Here is a 17,444-nt window from a genome sequence, read left to right on the forward strand (position 1 = left end):
AGACTGCCTTGCTGTGGCTGTGACACTCCAGCTCAGGCTGAATCTCCTGGAGAGGATGGGAGCTGCAGAGTTGGCTCTTCCCCAGGAGCTCTGGAATATTCAGCACAGGGGGAGGCTGGGCAGGAGGGTGCTCTGCTCAGCAGGACCAGGCTGGCAGCCAGCTCACACAAGGCATGGAAAGAAAGCGACATTACAGCACTGCAAGTGGTGGGTTCTGTTTCTTCAGCTTGGGAAGGTACTGAAGACTGCTGGATTGACACTGCCAAAAAAGAAGGGAGAGGTGCTCTTCTTTTGAGTGTCTCACTCAGGAGGCCTGATTTTCTCAAATTTTGATCTAGTTTTATTAGTTTTGTGCTCTAGTTCTGCAAAAGAGCAGTGACCACAAAATGCTGAGGGGGATCTGAGTGGTCATGGGTAGGTTTGGGCATCACAGACAACTCTCTTCTGGTTCAGCTTTCACAGAAGCTGCAAAACAAAACAGCCTTGGGGCAGGTCCAGAGCCAGTAAATGCAGGTAACCACCAGGCTCCTGTGGCACTGCCTGTTGTGTACTCAATTCCATTTCCAAAACAATACCTGTTAAAAGAGGTGGGTGACAGAAGATACCTACAGTAGAGAGGCTGCCCAAAATCAAGCAGAAGGTGAATGAGAAAAGGGTAAAATACTTGGAGGTGCCACAGACACTGGTTCAAAAAGAAAAACAGAGGGACCTGCACAGTTACTACAGCCTTCCTATAGAGCCATGAGAAAACAGCTTGGAGATGCTTTAATATCTTCAGGTGTAGCTGCTTTATTTGTCTTGTTTGGTTTTATATTTTCTTCCAAAGTGTGTTATTATTCCAGTGGCATCACCCTCTCAGATCTGTGTTCAGGTAGATGCTGACACACTAGAGCAAGTGTGGATGAACCCATCAAGACCACTGAAGTGCTGGAGCATGTAACCTGTGAGAAACCTTCAGAGAATTGCTTTGCTACATCCCAGGAGAAGATTTGAGATGGAGGAGACCTTATTGCTGTCTCTAACTCTCATCAGAGCACAGAGAAGAGAAGACAGAGCCAGAGCAGAGTCAAAGGTGCACTGATAGGACAAATGGCATATGGAAAATTCTGATTACATTCTGATTACAAGGAAACTTTAATTTTTTAACCAGGAAGCTGGCCAAACTCTTGAAGAGGATTCCAGAGACTGTGCAACCTTCATCCCTAAAGATATTCAGAACTCATCTGGTAAAGCCATGACTCACCTGGAATAGTTGGATACACTTAAAGCAACATCAGGTTAAAATACTCTCCAGAGACCTCTTCCAACATAATTCATTCTGTGACTCTATGACCTAACCAATTATCTTCTGGTTTACTTTCCTCAACACCCTTATAATATTGATAGTTTTAGCTAAAGCAAGGAACTTTTCCTCATTAAACCGATTTTAGTGTTCTTTGTAAAAACAACCTCTGAAAAATTTTGTCATTATTAAACTTTTGTTGCAGACAAGCTACTTTGAAATACACAGCTGAACTGGAGAAACAGGAACATAATGATGCTGACCATCCTTCCTGGCTCAGATATGACTGGGATGGTAACATAATCACCTTCACCAAAACATGCAGATCAGAGCCTGAAAAAACAAATTCTTCAAAATGAAATAAGAAGAAATTGTGCAGCATCTCTACAGTTCAAGGGTTTTTCTCTAGAGCATGAAAAGACCACTGTGTTATTTTTTCTTAAAACTAATCACACTTTAATAAAAGGCCATTTGTTGCATTAGTAAGGAAGCATAGCAAATCTTTCTCACAGGAGTATGAATGCCTTCAAGCAAGACAGCTGCACTCAGAAGCACTGCTAACTCTCAGATGTTGATTCAAGCTGTCTTCGTCTTTCAATAATGAAAGTTTTTGTAGTTCCGTGCAGAGTAAGCAAGGAATAAATCTGCATGTGTTGGAGGATTTGTTTGCCATGAAGGTCCTCTCCAGGACATAAACACTCTGACTCCCCAGAGAACTCCACACTTGATGTGGTTGGTACCCATCAAGTACAGCCTTCTTGAGGAGTGGAGAGCAGTGAGTAGGCACTGGCTGCAGATTCGTTAATACACAACTACACCCATGCATTTAAGCACCGTTCTGCACTTCTCAACAGTCACTTGTGCACCCACAGCCCTCATTCTCATAAAAGCCTCTTGGGCTGAGTCCAGCTCTCTAAACAACCTCATGTTTGTGTCTGCAGGTCTGAGCTGTAGGCTGGCTGGCACCTGAGAGAGCAGGAGAACCAAATTAAAGGGAGCACAGATTAAAAAAGTGTTGGAGTATAAATTTGCTCCACTTACAAGAATGTCTTCTCATCAAATGGATAAAAAAAGATATATGGGCTCACAAGGGATTTGCCATTCAAACTCTAATTGCTGATAACCTACTAATCTTCCCTTGTCTAGAGATAAATACAGTTTCACCTCATTAGAGCAGAACAAGACATTGTTCAATGCCTTTGGGGAAACTCATAAGCAAGGGTTTGTCCTCCTTCAGCTCATTCTTGACCTTTTTATTAACATTCTAGCTGGTCTCAACATGTTTTAGCTTGGAATGAATATAATCAGTAGCTTTAGTAGTAGCACAATTTTTCTGCTGGCTGATTTAAACTTCTTTAAGCAAGTAACTAACAAGTCTGATGTTTAATTCTTGCTGGATTTAGAAAATTAATGAATTCAAAGTCCGAGTTTGCTTTCTTTTGAACATGGAACAAATAAAATGTTTTCTTACTATGTTCTCCCTTAAATTGCTGATGCAGCAGTCTCAAAAACCACAACCTTAATCTCAGAGGCTGACAGGCTTTGTATTTCAGGTGAATAATGGGACCATTAAATGGATTCAATCTTGTGAAATACCTACTAGACTGTTTTCATGTGGTGTGAATTTTGAGGTGCTTTTTTCACTTTGGCTGCAGCGGGGCATAGAAAACATTAGTTTCAAATATTTTTCTGGCTATCAAAAACCATTTAATTTATTAATTTTGTAACTTTAAAAAGTATAATAATAACTCATATCTAGTAATATTGTAATGTCTTTAGTAATACCATTAGAAATGTTTTATATATTACTGTTTATATTAAAAATACATATAATTTGTCATATGCATTAGTGCCCATCTCATCCCAACAAGCAGTACACACAACAATAAACAGGAAGTGGAGTTTTTAACCTCCCTGAATTACAGTAGGTATGCTGCCCTTGAGTCTTGAAGTCCATTAGCCAGGGGCAATTATATCTCCTGGGGAATCCTGTGGCAAAAGAAGTTAATTTCATAATGTACCATTATGCCTTAAAGAACATACACATATGTACAAAACCTAAAGCCTGAGCTGGCACTCTGAATTCTCTCCTGATCCTCACCATCCCCTGAGCTGGCAGGGATTCTGACATTTCAGCTAAAACACAGATTTCACTACTGCTTTTATAAGGTGCCACAGAGATGCATGGAAAGGCTTTTAAAACCCCCATTTACTTTGCTGTGTGCTCATTTTACAGTAACACAGAACCCTCCACCAAATCAGACCTGTCCTTGTGCAGGTTCACAGCTCCCCTCACCTCCCTCTCTGCCTCCCAGGAGCTCTGCAGGAGAGAGCTCTCAGTCACTGCAGACAGAGCAAACACAGATTCCAGCTCTCAGTCACAAGGGAACACTTCCCTCCTAGGGCAGCTTCTCCTTAGGGGAATGCTCAGGTGGACTCTCCCCTAAGTCCAGTTGGAGGAGTGCTCCTCCTTCAAATCAGCCAGATCCATGGTACTTTTATTTATCTTAAAAGCTTTTCTTTGCAGGTGAGCAGTGGTAGACAGAGTTGGAGCTCTTCTTTCTCTCCACAAACCAGAGGTTCAGGATGACACAGAGCAAGTTCTGCCATTTCACAGAAGTATTTTTACACAGAGAATACCCATCAGCTAGGCAGAAACTGCTCAGGGTTCAAACACCAAATGAGAAGACCACATAAGAACCACACTGAAAGTGATTTTTTCCTATCCATGACACAATTTGGTTGAAGAAAATTCTCTGCATTTTGCATAAACCAGCAGAATTCCCACAGTATTGAGACATTTAATTTAAAAGTACAACAGAGCTTGCAAAGCATGGCATCTTGGAAGTGTTGAAAATGCTTTTTTACATTTTTAAAAAACAACTCCAAACTTCTGTTTGAAAGCTATCAGCTTTTAAACTGCTATGGTAAGTGGGTCAAATTATATTAATTCTGAATATGTAAGATCATCCTGTTCCTAAAAGGCACTAAAAGTAAACCAGACTGTTTAGCACCAGCACTGTCACAGGCAAATCTTGGGTTAAAATTCTCTCATTTTTAATAGTTTCTCTTTTATATTAAGAATATTCATCCAAAACTTTTCATAATTTTACAAAAATGTTCCTTTGTAGTTTCTTGATTTAATTTCTTTGGCCTATTTCACCTTTAAGAACTCTTCAGCTTGACAGACTGGATCCAGCTTTGGCTTTTAAGATACACTTTGCCATTTTGTGTGTCAGCCTTAATCCATTTGTCTGTTTCATCCCTTTGGTTCATGTGACCTGGAAAAGAGAGTTGTCTTAGTTTAATTTGACACACAGTAAACATATCATCTTCACATTGTCTTTTTTTTATAAGCTCCCTGGAAGCACTTAGAGCACTTTTATTTGGTAGAATTTGTGTACTTTTAGCAGAAGCATTTCCTTCTTGATACATTTTTTCTTAACATTAATCTACTTTCCCATAATACATCTTCACAATAGAACAGTGGCTTTTATTATATAGTACTGCACTTTTTTATTCTAAGCTAAGAAATGTGTTATGGTGGGTTGACCCTGCTTGGATGTCAGGTCCCTACCAAAGCCACTCTACCACTCTCCTCCTCAAATAAATGGGCCAGAGAAAATGTAACAAGAAGCTCATGGATCAAGATAAGGACAGAGAGAGTTCAATCAGCAGTTACTGTCACAGGGAAAACAGACTTGACTTGGGGAAAAATTAATTTTATTCATTCCAAATCAGCTCAGAGAAGGGTAATAAAAAATAAAGCCAGATCTTAAAAACATATCCCACTCACCCCTCCCTTTGCTCCAGGCTTAATTTCACTGCTGATTTCTCTACTTCCTCCCCACCAGAGGCACAGGGGGACGGAGAATGGGGGTTTTGGTCTGGTCACACATCATCTCTGCCACTCCTCCCCCTGCAGAAGGAGAGCTCCTGATGCTCTGCCCCTGCTCTGCCATGGAGCCCTCCCCAAGCTGCAGGTGGATCTCTGCACCCCTGCAGACCCCAGGGGCTGTCCCAGGGGAATCTCTGCTCTGGCATCTGGAGCACGCCCTGCCCCTGCTTCTGCACTGGCCTCCACATCAGCAGGGCTGTTTCTCTCACATATTTCACTCCTTTCTCCAGCTGCTGTAGGGTTTTTCCTCTTTAACTGTGTTATTCATCATCACTGATGGGTCCAGCCCTGGCCAGTGGTGGGTCCATCCTGGAGCAGGCTGGTGCTGGCTCTGTAGGACACAAGGGAAGCTTCTGGCAGCTTCTCACAGAAGCCACCCCTAGAGCCCCTCCCAGCAACCTTGCCACACAGACCCTACATGTACTGGCCTTCTCTGGGATAGGGTTATTTTTTCTTAATAGCAGCTAGGATGAACCATAGTTTAGATTTCTGCTGAAAACAGTGTTGACAATATATAAAATTTGTTATTTCTGAGTGGCCCTTTCAAAGCTTCAAGGCCTTTTCTTCGAATACTGCCCTGCCAGTGAGGAGGCTGGGAGGGGACAGAGCCAGGACAGATGACCCCAAATGACCAAAGGGACATTCTGAACTGTATGGTGGCATGTTCTGTATCACAGCTGGCAGGAGGAGGAGCAGGGGACACTCAGAGTGATGGCATTTGTCTGACCCAGTACATGAGACACAGTCCTGCTTTCCTGGGGATGGCTAAACACCTGCCTGCCCTGGGAAGCAGTGAAAGAATCCCTCATTTTGCTTGGCTGGTGTGCACTGCTTTTGCTTTATCCATCAAACTGTCTTAATCTCAAAATCTCTCTATCCCAACCATGACTTTTCTCACTTTTGCTTTTCTCCCTCATCCCACTGTGGGGAGTGAGTGGCTGCCTGGTGCTCAACAGCCAGCTCTGGTTAAACCATGGCTCTACATGAGATACTGATCTGGCTAAGTAATTTCAAAGATTTTAAGAGCCATGGTAAGGTCTGACTGTCCAGATGCCCAGGCATTTTGCAAGTATTACTGTTTCCTTATGATAATGGCCTAAAAAAACCCCCACAACCCTGAGTATCTGTCTTACAGGTTTCACATAAACTCTGTACTCACAGGCATGCTCTGAAAAGCTCACTAACAAAGAAGAGAGTTCAACTCTTCAGTCTCATTTTATAATCAAAAACCTGAGAGCCAGAGAGAAAAGTGATCTTCCAAATTTATACAAAAGATTTGTGTCCATATTGGGAATTAAACTGAGAACTTTAAAGTGCCAAATCAGTGCCTTTATCACAAGATCAACCTTCACATTTGTTTATCTTTACAAAATATAATTTATTATTACTTTAGTGTTCATTTAATTGTGTGAATTCTAAGTTTAGAATAATTTCAGCCTGTAATAGCAAGAGGGATGGCAGGAAAGCAGATTCTGAGCCAATTTTGCAAACATGCTCTGCTCTGACCTGTAACACAGCTGAAATTAAATTCTGGCCACAGCAAAAACAGTGGCAAAACTCCAAGTGACATCACTGCACTGGTTTCCACAACTCAGGCCCATGTGCCAGAACTTTTCAATAGCATTTCAGTGCTTTAGCAGCTCTAAGAGGGATTCATTTGAGTTTATGGGCCAAACCCACAGCAATTCACAACAGGCTGAGGTTTGGTTTGGAAGTACAGAGTTCTCTGGAGTCCAGCAATGGCAGTCACTTGAGTGTCCCTTGTTATCAGAGTACAACATGCCTCCAGGTGTCTCCAGGGGGATGTCTCAATACAATTTCTGCACTCCTCATTGCTCCAGACAGCAGCAGTCTCAAGCACACTCAGTGTCAGTGTCATTCCCACAGTAAAGCAGAACCCACAGACCTCTACTCATCATCTAACTGCAGACTTAATCTGTGATGAATCACCAAGTTGGACAAATGTGTTGTATATGGAATCCATTAAAATTTGGAAGTTCAGTTCCTCAAAGCTTTCCTGAAACACTGATTTTCAATAGTATTGTATCAGAGAGTACAGAACAAAAACTAAAACAGAATCTTTTAAGCATAGATAGCACTTGAAACATTTCATCAGTCTGGTTTTTAAGGAAACAGCCTCCAGGTGACAAGAAATTGAACAAACAAAGAAGTATAAAGGAAAATTTCAGCTGATCCTTTAACAGAGCTGTAGAACACTGAAATACAGCTCTTTCTCCTAGGGACAGAGAACACAATAAATGCATGGCAGAGATATATTTCCAGAAAGTGCATATTGGAGTGCTTGGTCCCAAATCCTCTCTCTCATGTTTTTGTGACTATGGCTTGTACTTCTGTACAAGACACAAACACTGAAGCACAGAATCAGTGCTGTAACTGGTTTCATGCACTGCTTATACCTTGGCAAGAAAGTTAAAGCAGAGTTTAGGGAACACAAGAACAAATTTACAAGAGGCATTTTAAAGCTGAGTTTCTGTCTGAGCTCTGTTTCTCATTTTGGTTTTGCTATGTGAATGTAGAAAAGTTTTGTTCCTTATACTCCTGGAAATTTGCCTGTGAGGCAAATATTAAGGTTATTAAGCCCATTACTAGTAGGAGGTTCAAAGTTATTTCCTATATTTGAATTAATTTGTGTATGAGGCACTAATCAAGCAACAAGGTTTAGCTGGAGACCTTTTGATGACTGCTTGGGTCTTAACTGTACTCACTGCTTGTACTCTGGATACCATGAGAGCATGAGTGGATTTTGAGGAAGACTTTATTAGCTTGATTAAATCACAAAAGCAAACAGCCTCCTGAACTGAGAATGAGGTGGGGGGGGAAATTAATTACAAAACCTACCAGGCAAGACAGCAGCAGGAGTTCAGGAGAAGACAGATACACTATTATGCTGTGTATACCTTTCAATTCAAAGCCCAGGCAAAAGGTTGTGGTGTTTAAAGGAAAGTAACACCTTAGCAAAACTTCAGAGTCAAGCACTGACTGTTTATTTACTTGCCTTCCTGGAGACTGGAGAAGTTGAGAGCTCTATTTTCATTTCACAAAACACAAGAAGAGGATCATATTTTAAGTGTTGTTCATTGGTAGTGTTAGGACTGGGCTATATATCAAAAGGTTGTGAACAGCTTGAGTTGAATGCAAGCTGAAACCAATAAAAATCTGTAGGATAGCATCTCATCTAATGTGTTTAATAAAAGTTGGATGAACTTTCTATTTGACTTGAAGGAATGTAATCTTTTCCAGATACAACCTGGGTCTTTGTTTATTTTTTTTAAGATATTGCTTAAGGATCAAGGCTTCACAGAGGGCAGTGTGTAGAGGGACATTATAAAACAAAGCTCTTCCCACTCAATTCTAGTGGCCAAGAGTCAATAAAAACTGCTTCTAAGAAGGAAAGTTCTGAAGTGCCTTGAGAACAGACTAAACAGGGGGGGCATGACAGCAGATAGTGTTACTCCTGGGATTGAACTGCAATGCTGACTGCAACAAACCCAAGACAGCTGCACAGTGGGAGCACTTGTGCAGCTGGTAAGCTTCAGATAAAACCTGAACTTCCAGCAGACTGACATAATACAAGCTCTTTCACTTATTTCCCTTTTAAAGGCAAGTTGCTTGTCTCATGTTATTCACTGCCCCTTCAGCTGTGTTTGTACTCAACCCTTGAGCTCCAGGCAGCTAAAAACACAGACATTACCTTGGAGTAAGCAATACAGAATTTCTCATCATGAACACTCTTATCCCCATCCATCCATAAAGCTTTGAACATGGTACAAGAGACTGATGCAATCAGCCCCCTCTGGCACCCTGGCCTCAAAGCAATCCTAAAGGGAAGGCCACAGCTCTCCCAGCACTACTGTGTGAGGGACCACTGAGGGAACAGTGAGAAGTAATCATTCCTGATGGCAGGAAACATCTGGCTAGATCCTCTTTGCTCCAGCAGGGAACATCAGGCAGATGTGTAATAAAAATAAAAAAAATGTAAAAAATGTAAAAAAAAAATAAAAAAAAAGCTGTAATAATTCAGTGTATGCCTGAGTGATTGTTGTAAGGAGAAAGGTGCTTCTAACCACAACCTATGGGGAGAACCAGGCAGGATGAAAAGACCTGAAGCATGTAAGTAAGAGAAACCTGAAAAGTCTGAGATAGGACAATAGTGTCGATGTCCATCTTTTCAAAGGAATCTGGTAATTACAGACAGGCTGACTCTCCAGAGGCACAGGAAGAGGAAGGCCAGCTAAGAAGTTCTGCAGTATTAAAAGAATAATTGGATACTCAATCAACCCATAAGGTAGAGGCAATGTGAAAATTTTCACAGGGGAAAAGGAGTTAGAGGAGTCAATGGGGGATTTCCTCTGCATGTCTTATATACACATCTGAGGGAAGGCAAAAATTAACATGGGAGATTTCTATTACCTGCATGGCCACCAGAGGCATGGCTAAGAGAACACTGCTTCAGGTGGCTTTGCAAAGCTCTTGTGCTGCAGCCAGGATGGGATTAGTACCAAAACCTAAAAGTCCTGTTAACTGCTGCAATTGTTGTCATGCTGACAACAACTGGGAGCAGGCATGTCTCCATTTGGGAGAAAACCAAAGCATAAGCTCTTTGTGTAGGGACAGAAAAACTCAGAGAGGTTTGCCAGTTGAGAAGGTAAAAACAGGGAGACACAGTAACAACAAACATCCACAGCCCCTGAGGAGCACCTGGGACATGGGGGGACTGTGATGGTGTTCACAGGATGAGGGAAGAGAGGAGGATCTGACTCCATGTTTTAGAAGGCTTGATTTATTATTTTATGATATATATTATATTAAAACTATACTAAAAGAATAGAAGAAAGGATCTCATCAGAAGGCTAGATAAGAATAGAAAAGGAATGAATAACAAAGGCTTGTGTCTTGGACAGAGTCCAAGCCAGCTGACTGTGATTGGCCATTAATTAGAAACAACCACATGAGACCAATCTCAGATGCACCTGTTGCATTCCACAGCAGCAGATAATCATTGTTTGCATTTTGTTCCTGAGGCCTCTCAGCTTCTCAGGAGGAAAAATCCTAAGGAAAGGATTTTTCAGAAAATGTGTCTGTGGCATGGGACATTTACCATGGAAATTCAGAGCTGCTGCAAACCAGATGAATTGCCTGCAAAGTTAAAAGATTCCTCAGCACCAAGCAGATGGCATCAGGTGAATGGATGCCACTGAATATGAACTTGGCACTAGAACTGGGGCAAAGATGGAGAAACATCCAAAGTCAGGCGAGTCCTTGGCATCACTCAGAGATGAGATTTACATGGTTTGTTTTCCAGACAATTAGGTTTGGAAATTGACACCATTTGCTACAAGGATTCAAATAAAGTCTCTGAATGACTGCAAGACTTTTTCCATCAAGTTCACAGTGGTCAACACACAAGTTGGCAACCAAAGTGGCTGAAGTGTTTCCAGTGTCTGAGTTTCATTTAGTCCCCATCCACCCACATGCCTGACAACCTTCCTTTGTTACTGTGGGGTGGGTGGGAGCAGATGGTCACATCAACCTCAGACAGACACCAGGGCTGAAAGCCTGTCCTTAGGAAGCACTGAATTTAGTCAGAAAGCTCACATCACCTGGTCTTTACAACCTGCAGCACTGACAGTCCTACTGCCCCCCAGACAAGTGCTACAATCAAGTTTACCTTGCTATTGAGCTAAGTTTCCTTTACATGAGATCAAGTTATAATTTTTAGTCCTATTGCCAGTCAACAGAACAATTGATTTCCTTATTTCTCTGTGGCAACTTCTTATGTACTAGAAAAATTCTTCTTCTCTTCCCTTTGTCTTGTCTTTTGAGACAAAATGAAACTTTTCAGTCTTCTCTTGTTAATCATGATTTCAGGACTCTGATCACATGTTCTCCTTGAGAGACTCTACAGTTTCAAAGCACAGTACTCAAAACTGGACACATCCCAGCAAAGTACTACTAATGCCATGTAAAGCCAAAGGATTATTTTGAGTTTTACAGAACAATCATGTTAACATGCTGTTTGTTTTCAATAGTGTAACTCTATTGTTTCCTGATATTATTTAAATATTGCTCCTCTCAGGACTACACAGGTAATTGCTCCTACCTTTATACTTAGAACTTAACTTATTGAAAAGTGGCCTAAAAAGCATATAAATCAAAATTATATGAACTTTAACCTTGACTTTCAACATGTTTCAAGTCCTTTGACATAACAGTCTTCTAAGTTCATTTTCTGCTTAAATATTTGACACTTTTTAGCCTCCTATTCTTTCTCTTACCACAGGTAGTACCTACAGCTAATTACCTCCACAGGCATAAGATTTAAGAACACAGGCACACCTGGAGACAGGGAGCAGGCAGACATTGAGCAGGAAGGGCTTCTCTTCTTGCCAGGGCAAAGAAAGAACACCTTGACATGATTACAATCAGAAATTACTGGAATTACTCAAGTACTCTAAAGGCAGCCAAATACTTCCACTGATGGAAGCTGGACCAGTGCTGAGCACGAACTCTGTTTTTGTGACATTTCATTATAACATACATACTGCTTTCAAGACCGCCAATGGAAACAGATGTAATTTGCTCTTGCAAATTACTTCAAAGAATGAAAACTCCCTCACTGCTCTCCAGTTCCCTCCCTTTCTCAGCAAGTGTCTCCATTTTGCAGGAAAGTCCCTTCTTTTCCTAAAAGAGCAAACCCATTTTCCCACTCCCATCCTCTGTCTCTGGAGCACTCACTGCAGACTTCCACCATCCTGCTTTCACTAAATCCCACTCTGTTCCTTGGCTGGCTGGCAAAGCCTGGATGGATGTGCTGGTGGGGCTGTGGTGCACTGACTGCCCTCAGTGTGGAACTGGGGCTGATGGTGCACATGAGAACTGCTCTAAAGCAGCAGGGAAGGATTTCCTAGAGCAGCAAAGTGCAGGAATATCTGCATGTTTACTCAAGTCACAGAACTCTGCCCTGTCTTCCCCCTGGACAGCCTTCTCTCTAACACATTCACATATTCCCAGAGGCAAGCAAAGATTCCTAAAAGGTCACAGTGCCTGTGTTATTCACATGAGAACTGGATTTTCTGAAAAATCATGTGGTTTTAAACTAATCTTTGAACTCAAAAGCATAAAACTCCTAAACTGCCATGCTCTTGTGACACAGTTTTTAACCACTTGGCAAAGCCCCTCTTCACTCTCTATTTTACATTTCTTCAGTCACAACAGCAGGACAGCTATGGACCTTGTACCTGAAACTTCAACAGTGAATAATGCCCCAGGATACAGAAATTGTATTAAATGATTTTCAATTATTTGAAAATCTACTTGTACAATAAAATTACCAAATATTACCTTTAGGAAGAAGCAATTGTTGATAGTGAGGGGACAAGTGCAGAAAGAATACATCATAAGGTAAAGAGAAATAGAAGGAGGAAGTATTTCCCTTTTTATGTAATGCTGTAACTTCTTTAAACAACTGATAAGCATTAGCCTAATGCTGTTGCCTCTGCAGAATTCTTGATGATTTCTATGCTTTTGGAACTTGTATATTTGAGAGTTAACTAATCAGAGTTTCTGCTTTTGGCCTCAAGTGCCAAGATGATTTCCATACAGAACAGTGGTTGAAAAATTGCATCTGCTCCAGTGATGATTGTCCCACACAAACACTGACTGGGTTGTGAAAACAGAGAAGTCATTCAGCTGGGGATATTTGAAACACCATCCTTATCTTTAATGTTGCCAAAGTAGCAGATGATTGATTGGCTGGTGGTCCTCATTCACTGAGAAGTCTTGTTTTACTGCTGAGGTGATTCATTATACCAAGTCATGCTAGAACCTGGGGTCCTTCCACAGATTTCTACCCTGACAACCTCTAATTATGGTTTTTGTAGAAACTGTATTTAATAACCAGTACTAAATTTAAGGGCTAGTTACTGTTCCTAGGCAGGAAGGGATACATAAGCAGGCTACATACTAAAATTATATAATTACAGTTCCAATGTTTTCCTGACTCTGAGATCCCCATCTTACATGGGGAAGGAAGAGAGCTTTTGTGCCTATTTTCTTAGGTTTAAAACTCCAAGCCTTACCCCATCTGCTGTCACAGCAGGTCACACTGACATAACACATTCAAACAGAGCTGGAGCCCTCAGACACACTCAGTTAATGTTTTCTCTAGAGCAAACTGTGGAATTGGTAAAAGCAACAGCCTTAACTTCTAGATAGCAGCATCTGGAGTGGGGGAGAGAAATACACACCCTGACAGTGAATTGTGCAACTGTTTTCTAAAGCACGAAACAGCAAGACCTGAGATTCAATTTTAATTGCCTTATAAGAATGGTTCCAGTAATTGCAGGTACCTTTCCATGTACTCTGTCTCTATTCCTCCAGCTCCAGCTTCTTCTGCTCTTCTCATCTCCCACCCATCATTTCTCAGCCTATCTTGCACTACATACTATTTATAAATATGCCATTATCCCTTTTATTTCCCCCCCTTTGACTCAGAAACAGACAGATTTTTTAAATTATTATATTTTGAATACAATAGATTGCTTAGGAAAGTCTATGTGAGTTTCTAAGCCAACAAAGCAATGGGTCAAATTCAGCCCTGAATTATCTCCCACAAATTCACTGGACTAACACTAAGGAGGAATTTGGCTCTAAGGCTTTTCTTAGAAGTTGATTACATTCACAAGCCATTTACCAAATAAAATTTTAATGTCATCCAGTAACATGGGGAGTAGAACAGCACAAGCAAACATCTGAAAGTGAAGCAGATTAAACAAGCAGCTGCCAAGGGCAATAAACTAATAAAGAAATGTAGATGCCTTTGACTTAGGCCAGACAGACATTTATTGGAAGCCAAGATTAGTAAGCCTTACCACTTAGTGTTACATGATCATCTTTGGAGGCACTCTGTGTTTCTTTTAACTGGATCTCTGAGCTCACATCCACTTTTTTTCCAGACAGCTCTAAATAGGCTTTGAGAGATGCAGGTACCTTGACTGTAATTGAACCTGGTATAAAATGAAGTGCAAGCTAGTTAGTTTAACCCTGAGATCAAAGCATGAAATACTCCATTATTTCACTAACTCCAATCAAATCATCATTTGGTTGTGCTTGGTTGGGTTTTTTTTAAAGTCTTCAGAAACAGTAACCTCTTGTTTGTGGTCACTGAAAGGATAAATGAAGGTATCTTCATTTATCATAAACAGAGTATGTCATATATAGAAAATGGCATTACAACATTTCCTTCACAGACATGAAAATAAATAGTTTGGTAGAGGATGTTATTACAGGAATGATCAAGGGAAGCAAATATAATAGATCTCATTAAGTTCATCTTCTAGTTGTATATTCATATTCCAGAGGAAGGACAGGGCAGACTTGACAAATAACCCAGTCACTGCATGGCACATGATGAAAGGATTGCTCCTCTGGAAGGATGAGGGGCTGCTCACTCACTGTGAACACTGGCAATTGTCTTTGCTTTACTGCTCAGGGCCAGCTGTTCACACCTCCAACAGATGCAGTCTCAAAACTGACTATCCAGTTTAGACTGTGCATCACTAAAATGTAAACTAGTAGCAAAATTGCTGCTTTGGTGGCCTGAATAATTCTACTTTGAGATTAAAACCAGAAATTCTGACTTCTGCTGCCCCTAAATATCTATGCATCAGACCAAAGGCAGACACTGGGCCCCCAACCTGGCCACATTAGTCATCTTTGGAATAACTCAGTCACAAAGTCTGAGAGCTCTCTCCTACACATTAGATCAAAAACATGAGAAATTCAGAATATGCTTCCTTTTTATGTGTTCCTTAGTTTTTGCTCAATTTCAACATTTACTTTAGAAAATCATAAAACAGTTTCTTGACATCCATCCCAGAAGCTTCAGCAGAACATGGTAAGGATAACAGCAAAGAAGTACCAGAAAGCAACCCTGGCTGAGCAATTCACACACAGCAGAATCACTTGCCTGTGACAGCTCTGATGAACAAATTACTTCCAGTATAATTTAGGCCTGCATTTTGCTGGATACACAAAAGCCTTAGAATAGGAAAGGGAAAAGGTCTTCATCTTTGGGTCCTCTTTGGAGAGTTGCTCAGTGATGACTCACAAAACCCAGCACACATGCAGCTCATTTAGCACAAGTGGGACATTTTCTACACTGCAGCTGTCAGCAGTTACTCTGAATTTACAGGGTAAACAGAGCTTCAACTTTGCCTTTACTAAACTGTGCTGCCAGAAGAGATGTTAGAAAATAGTTTGAAAATAACATTAATTAGCTTTTATTGAATATATTCCTCTTTTCTTCTAGCTCAAAGAGATACTAACTTAGCAAAGTAAGTGATACTAAAGGTAACCAAGAAATAATATAAAAATAAACATCTTTGCACTAATGAAGCCAAAATAGATTGTACAGAAAGATGCACTAATTATTTCAATTCATTGACACCATGAGTCCCATTTTGAGTAACTGTTAGGATTTAGCAGGGCACAGGCTTTGTTTCACAGGAGACAGAAGTGGACCAAACCACCCGAAGTGTCTGACACGACATTAAAGTCAAGTATAAAAATGCTGTGGTGTGTTTTGGCTTGGTTTGGATTTTTTTTGTTTGTTGGCATTTTGGGTTTTTGGTGTTTTCTTTCTTTTTTTCCAAACTAGGATTAACAAGATGCATTCAGGGCTCTGTAATTTACAGTATCATATCTTCAGAATGGCAAAACTGAATGAATTCAGCAAAGCAGATTTTAATTCAACTTTATGTGTGAGCTTTTAACTATGAAGAGGAATTTAACTGAGTAAGCAGGAGAGAAAAAGAAGGAAAATGGCAATGTAAGGCTCTCGCATCTTTGCTTTTCTGCCTTCAAATTTTCATAGTAGGACATTTCAATCAGAAGGCAAGAAAAAATAAATGTGTGTGCCAGTGATCACTGCACATACAGCATCATGGAGAAAACTGTGCTCAAGGCAAAGGAACACTGTAACCCTAGTAAGCCTTGCAAAATTCTACTGGGCATATTGCCAGACAAAAAAAAAAGAGAAACATTGAAAAACACAAACACATTCAATCCATCTTAAGTATTCTTGTTCCTAATAGAGCTTATTGTATTTTAAGTATTTATAGACATCTTCCAATAATGATACCAAAAAAAAAAAAAAAAAAGGAAATAACCAACAATCAGAAACTATCTTTTACAGACAGATAAAAAAACCCAAAACAAACCCTTATCTCCTTTTCTTTTACATCAAAATCTGCTAGAAAAAAAATTTGATTTAGTTTGCTAACCTTTCTGGGATTTCAGATCCACTTTTCTTAATTGACTGACATAAACATCTATTGTCCCATGATATGTAGAAGCTTTTAGACTTCCATCTGATGAATCTAAAAAACAAAAGAATTTGTGTATCATCACTCTTTTTAAGTAAACATTTTCCAGAATATTTCTTTATACCTCAAGCTGATTTTTATCAATTCTTTTGTGTTTGAGAATAATAATATTTATTAATATTCATAATAATTTACAGATTATACATAATATACATAATAATTTACATAATATACACATACAAAATAATTTACAGACTGTCAGCCTTCACTTAGGATTTTTCAGAAACCTGTTACTCTATCTCCCCACTCCAGGACTGGGGCACACTGCTCCTCAGGCTGTGGCTCTGCAGTTATTCTACATTACAAGGGCCCAACAGTGCACATCTTTCCACAGGAATGTCTTTATCTTTGTGTGAAAATCAAGCATGAAACTTGAATACTAATATCTCTTTTAGCTTCCAAAAGAGTTCATTTGCTGAGACCCTGTGCAGGGAGAACTTTACCCAGGAAAGATACCCCATGCAGAAACCAAGCAGGGGCGCACTGCAACATCTTGTTACACAGAAAAACTGAACACAGGCTGATTTGTAAGGTCTGATTCACTACATCTGAGTTATCAACAATTGTTTAATATGTCCGGGAAAACAACATTATTTGTTCTGTGCCTTGGATTAGAGAGGCCTAAATTTTCTTTTATACCTTATTAGCAGAAATTTATGATCATACAACTTTGCAAAGAAGCATTTTTACAAACAGAAAGCCTTTAAGAAGCTTTAAGTGTATACTTGAGTAGTCTTTATTTGCAATGTACTCCAATTTTAAATACACAGACTTCCACAATATTAAGTGAAGTCCCAAAGAGTTCAATTACTTTCAAATTACTGAGTTCTAACTACTGAACAAGCTTATACCTAATAAA

General features: G+C 40.2%; 2 protein-coding genes across 3 annotated transcripts in view; one reads left to right on the top strand and one right to left on the bottom strand.

The window, feature by feature from the left end:
• The window catches only part of FBXL13 (F-box and leucine rich repeat protein 13), a 25,521-nt gene extending 23,756 nt beyond the window's left edge, over positions 1-1,765 (top strand). Inside the window, 3 exon segments of the mRNA XM_058805959.1 lie at positions 761-778; positions 1,488-1,584; positions 1,586-1,765. Of these exon segments, the coding sequence (XP_058661942.1) occupies positions 761-778; positions 1,488-1,584; positions 1,586-1,765 (295 nt within the window).
• FAM185A (family with sequence similarity 185 member A) overlaps positions 777-17,444 on the bottom strand; it is a 40,201-nt gene continuing 23,533 nt past the window's right edge. Inside the window, exons 6-9 of one of the 2 annotated variants that reach the window (XM_058804777.1) lie at positions 16,484-16,579; positions 14,072-14,206; positions 4,446-4,563; positions 777-3,271 (exon numbers count right to left, since the gene is read on the bottom strand). In XM_058804777.1, coding sequence (XP_058660760.1) covers positions 4,448-4,563; positions 14,072-14,206; positions 16,484-16,579 — 347 coding nt within the window. In that variant the 3' untranslated portion in view covers positions 777-3,271; positions 4,446-4,447. Of the gene's footprint in view, positions 4,564-14,071; positions 14,207-16,483; positions 16,580-17,444 lie in introns of both variants that reach the window. The other variant, XM_058804776.1, reaches the window with a different exon arrangement.

The sequence above is a fragment of the Ammospiza caudacuta genome, chromosome 5, assembly GCF_027887145.1.
Source record: "Ammospiza caudacuta isolate bAmmCau1 chromosome 5, bAmmCau1.pri, whole genome shotgun sequence".
Lineage (NCBI taxonomy): Eukaryota > Metazoa > Chordata > Aves > Passeriformes > Passerellidae > Ammospiza > Ammospiza caudacuta.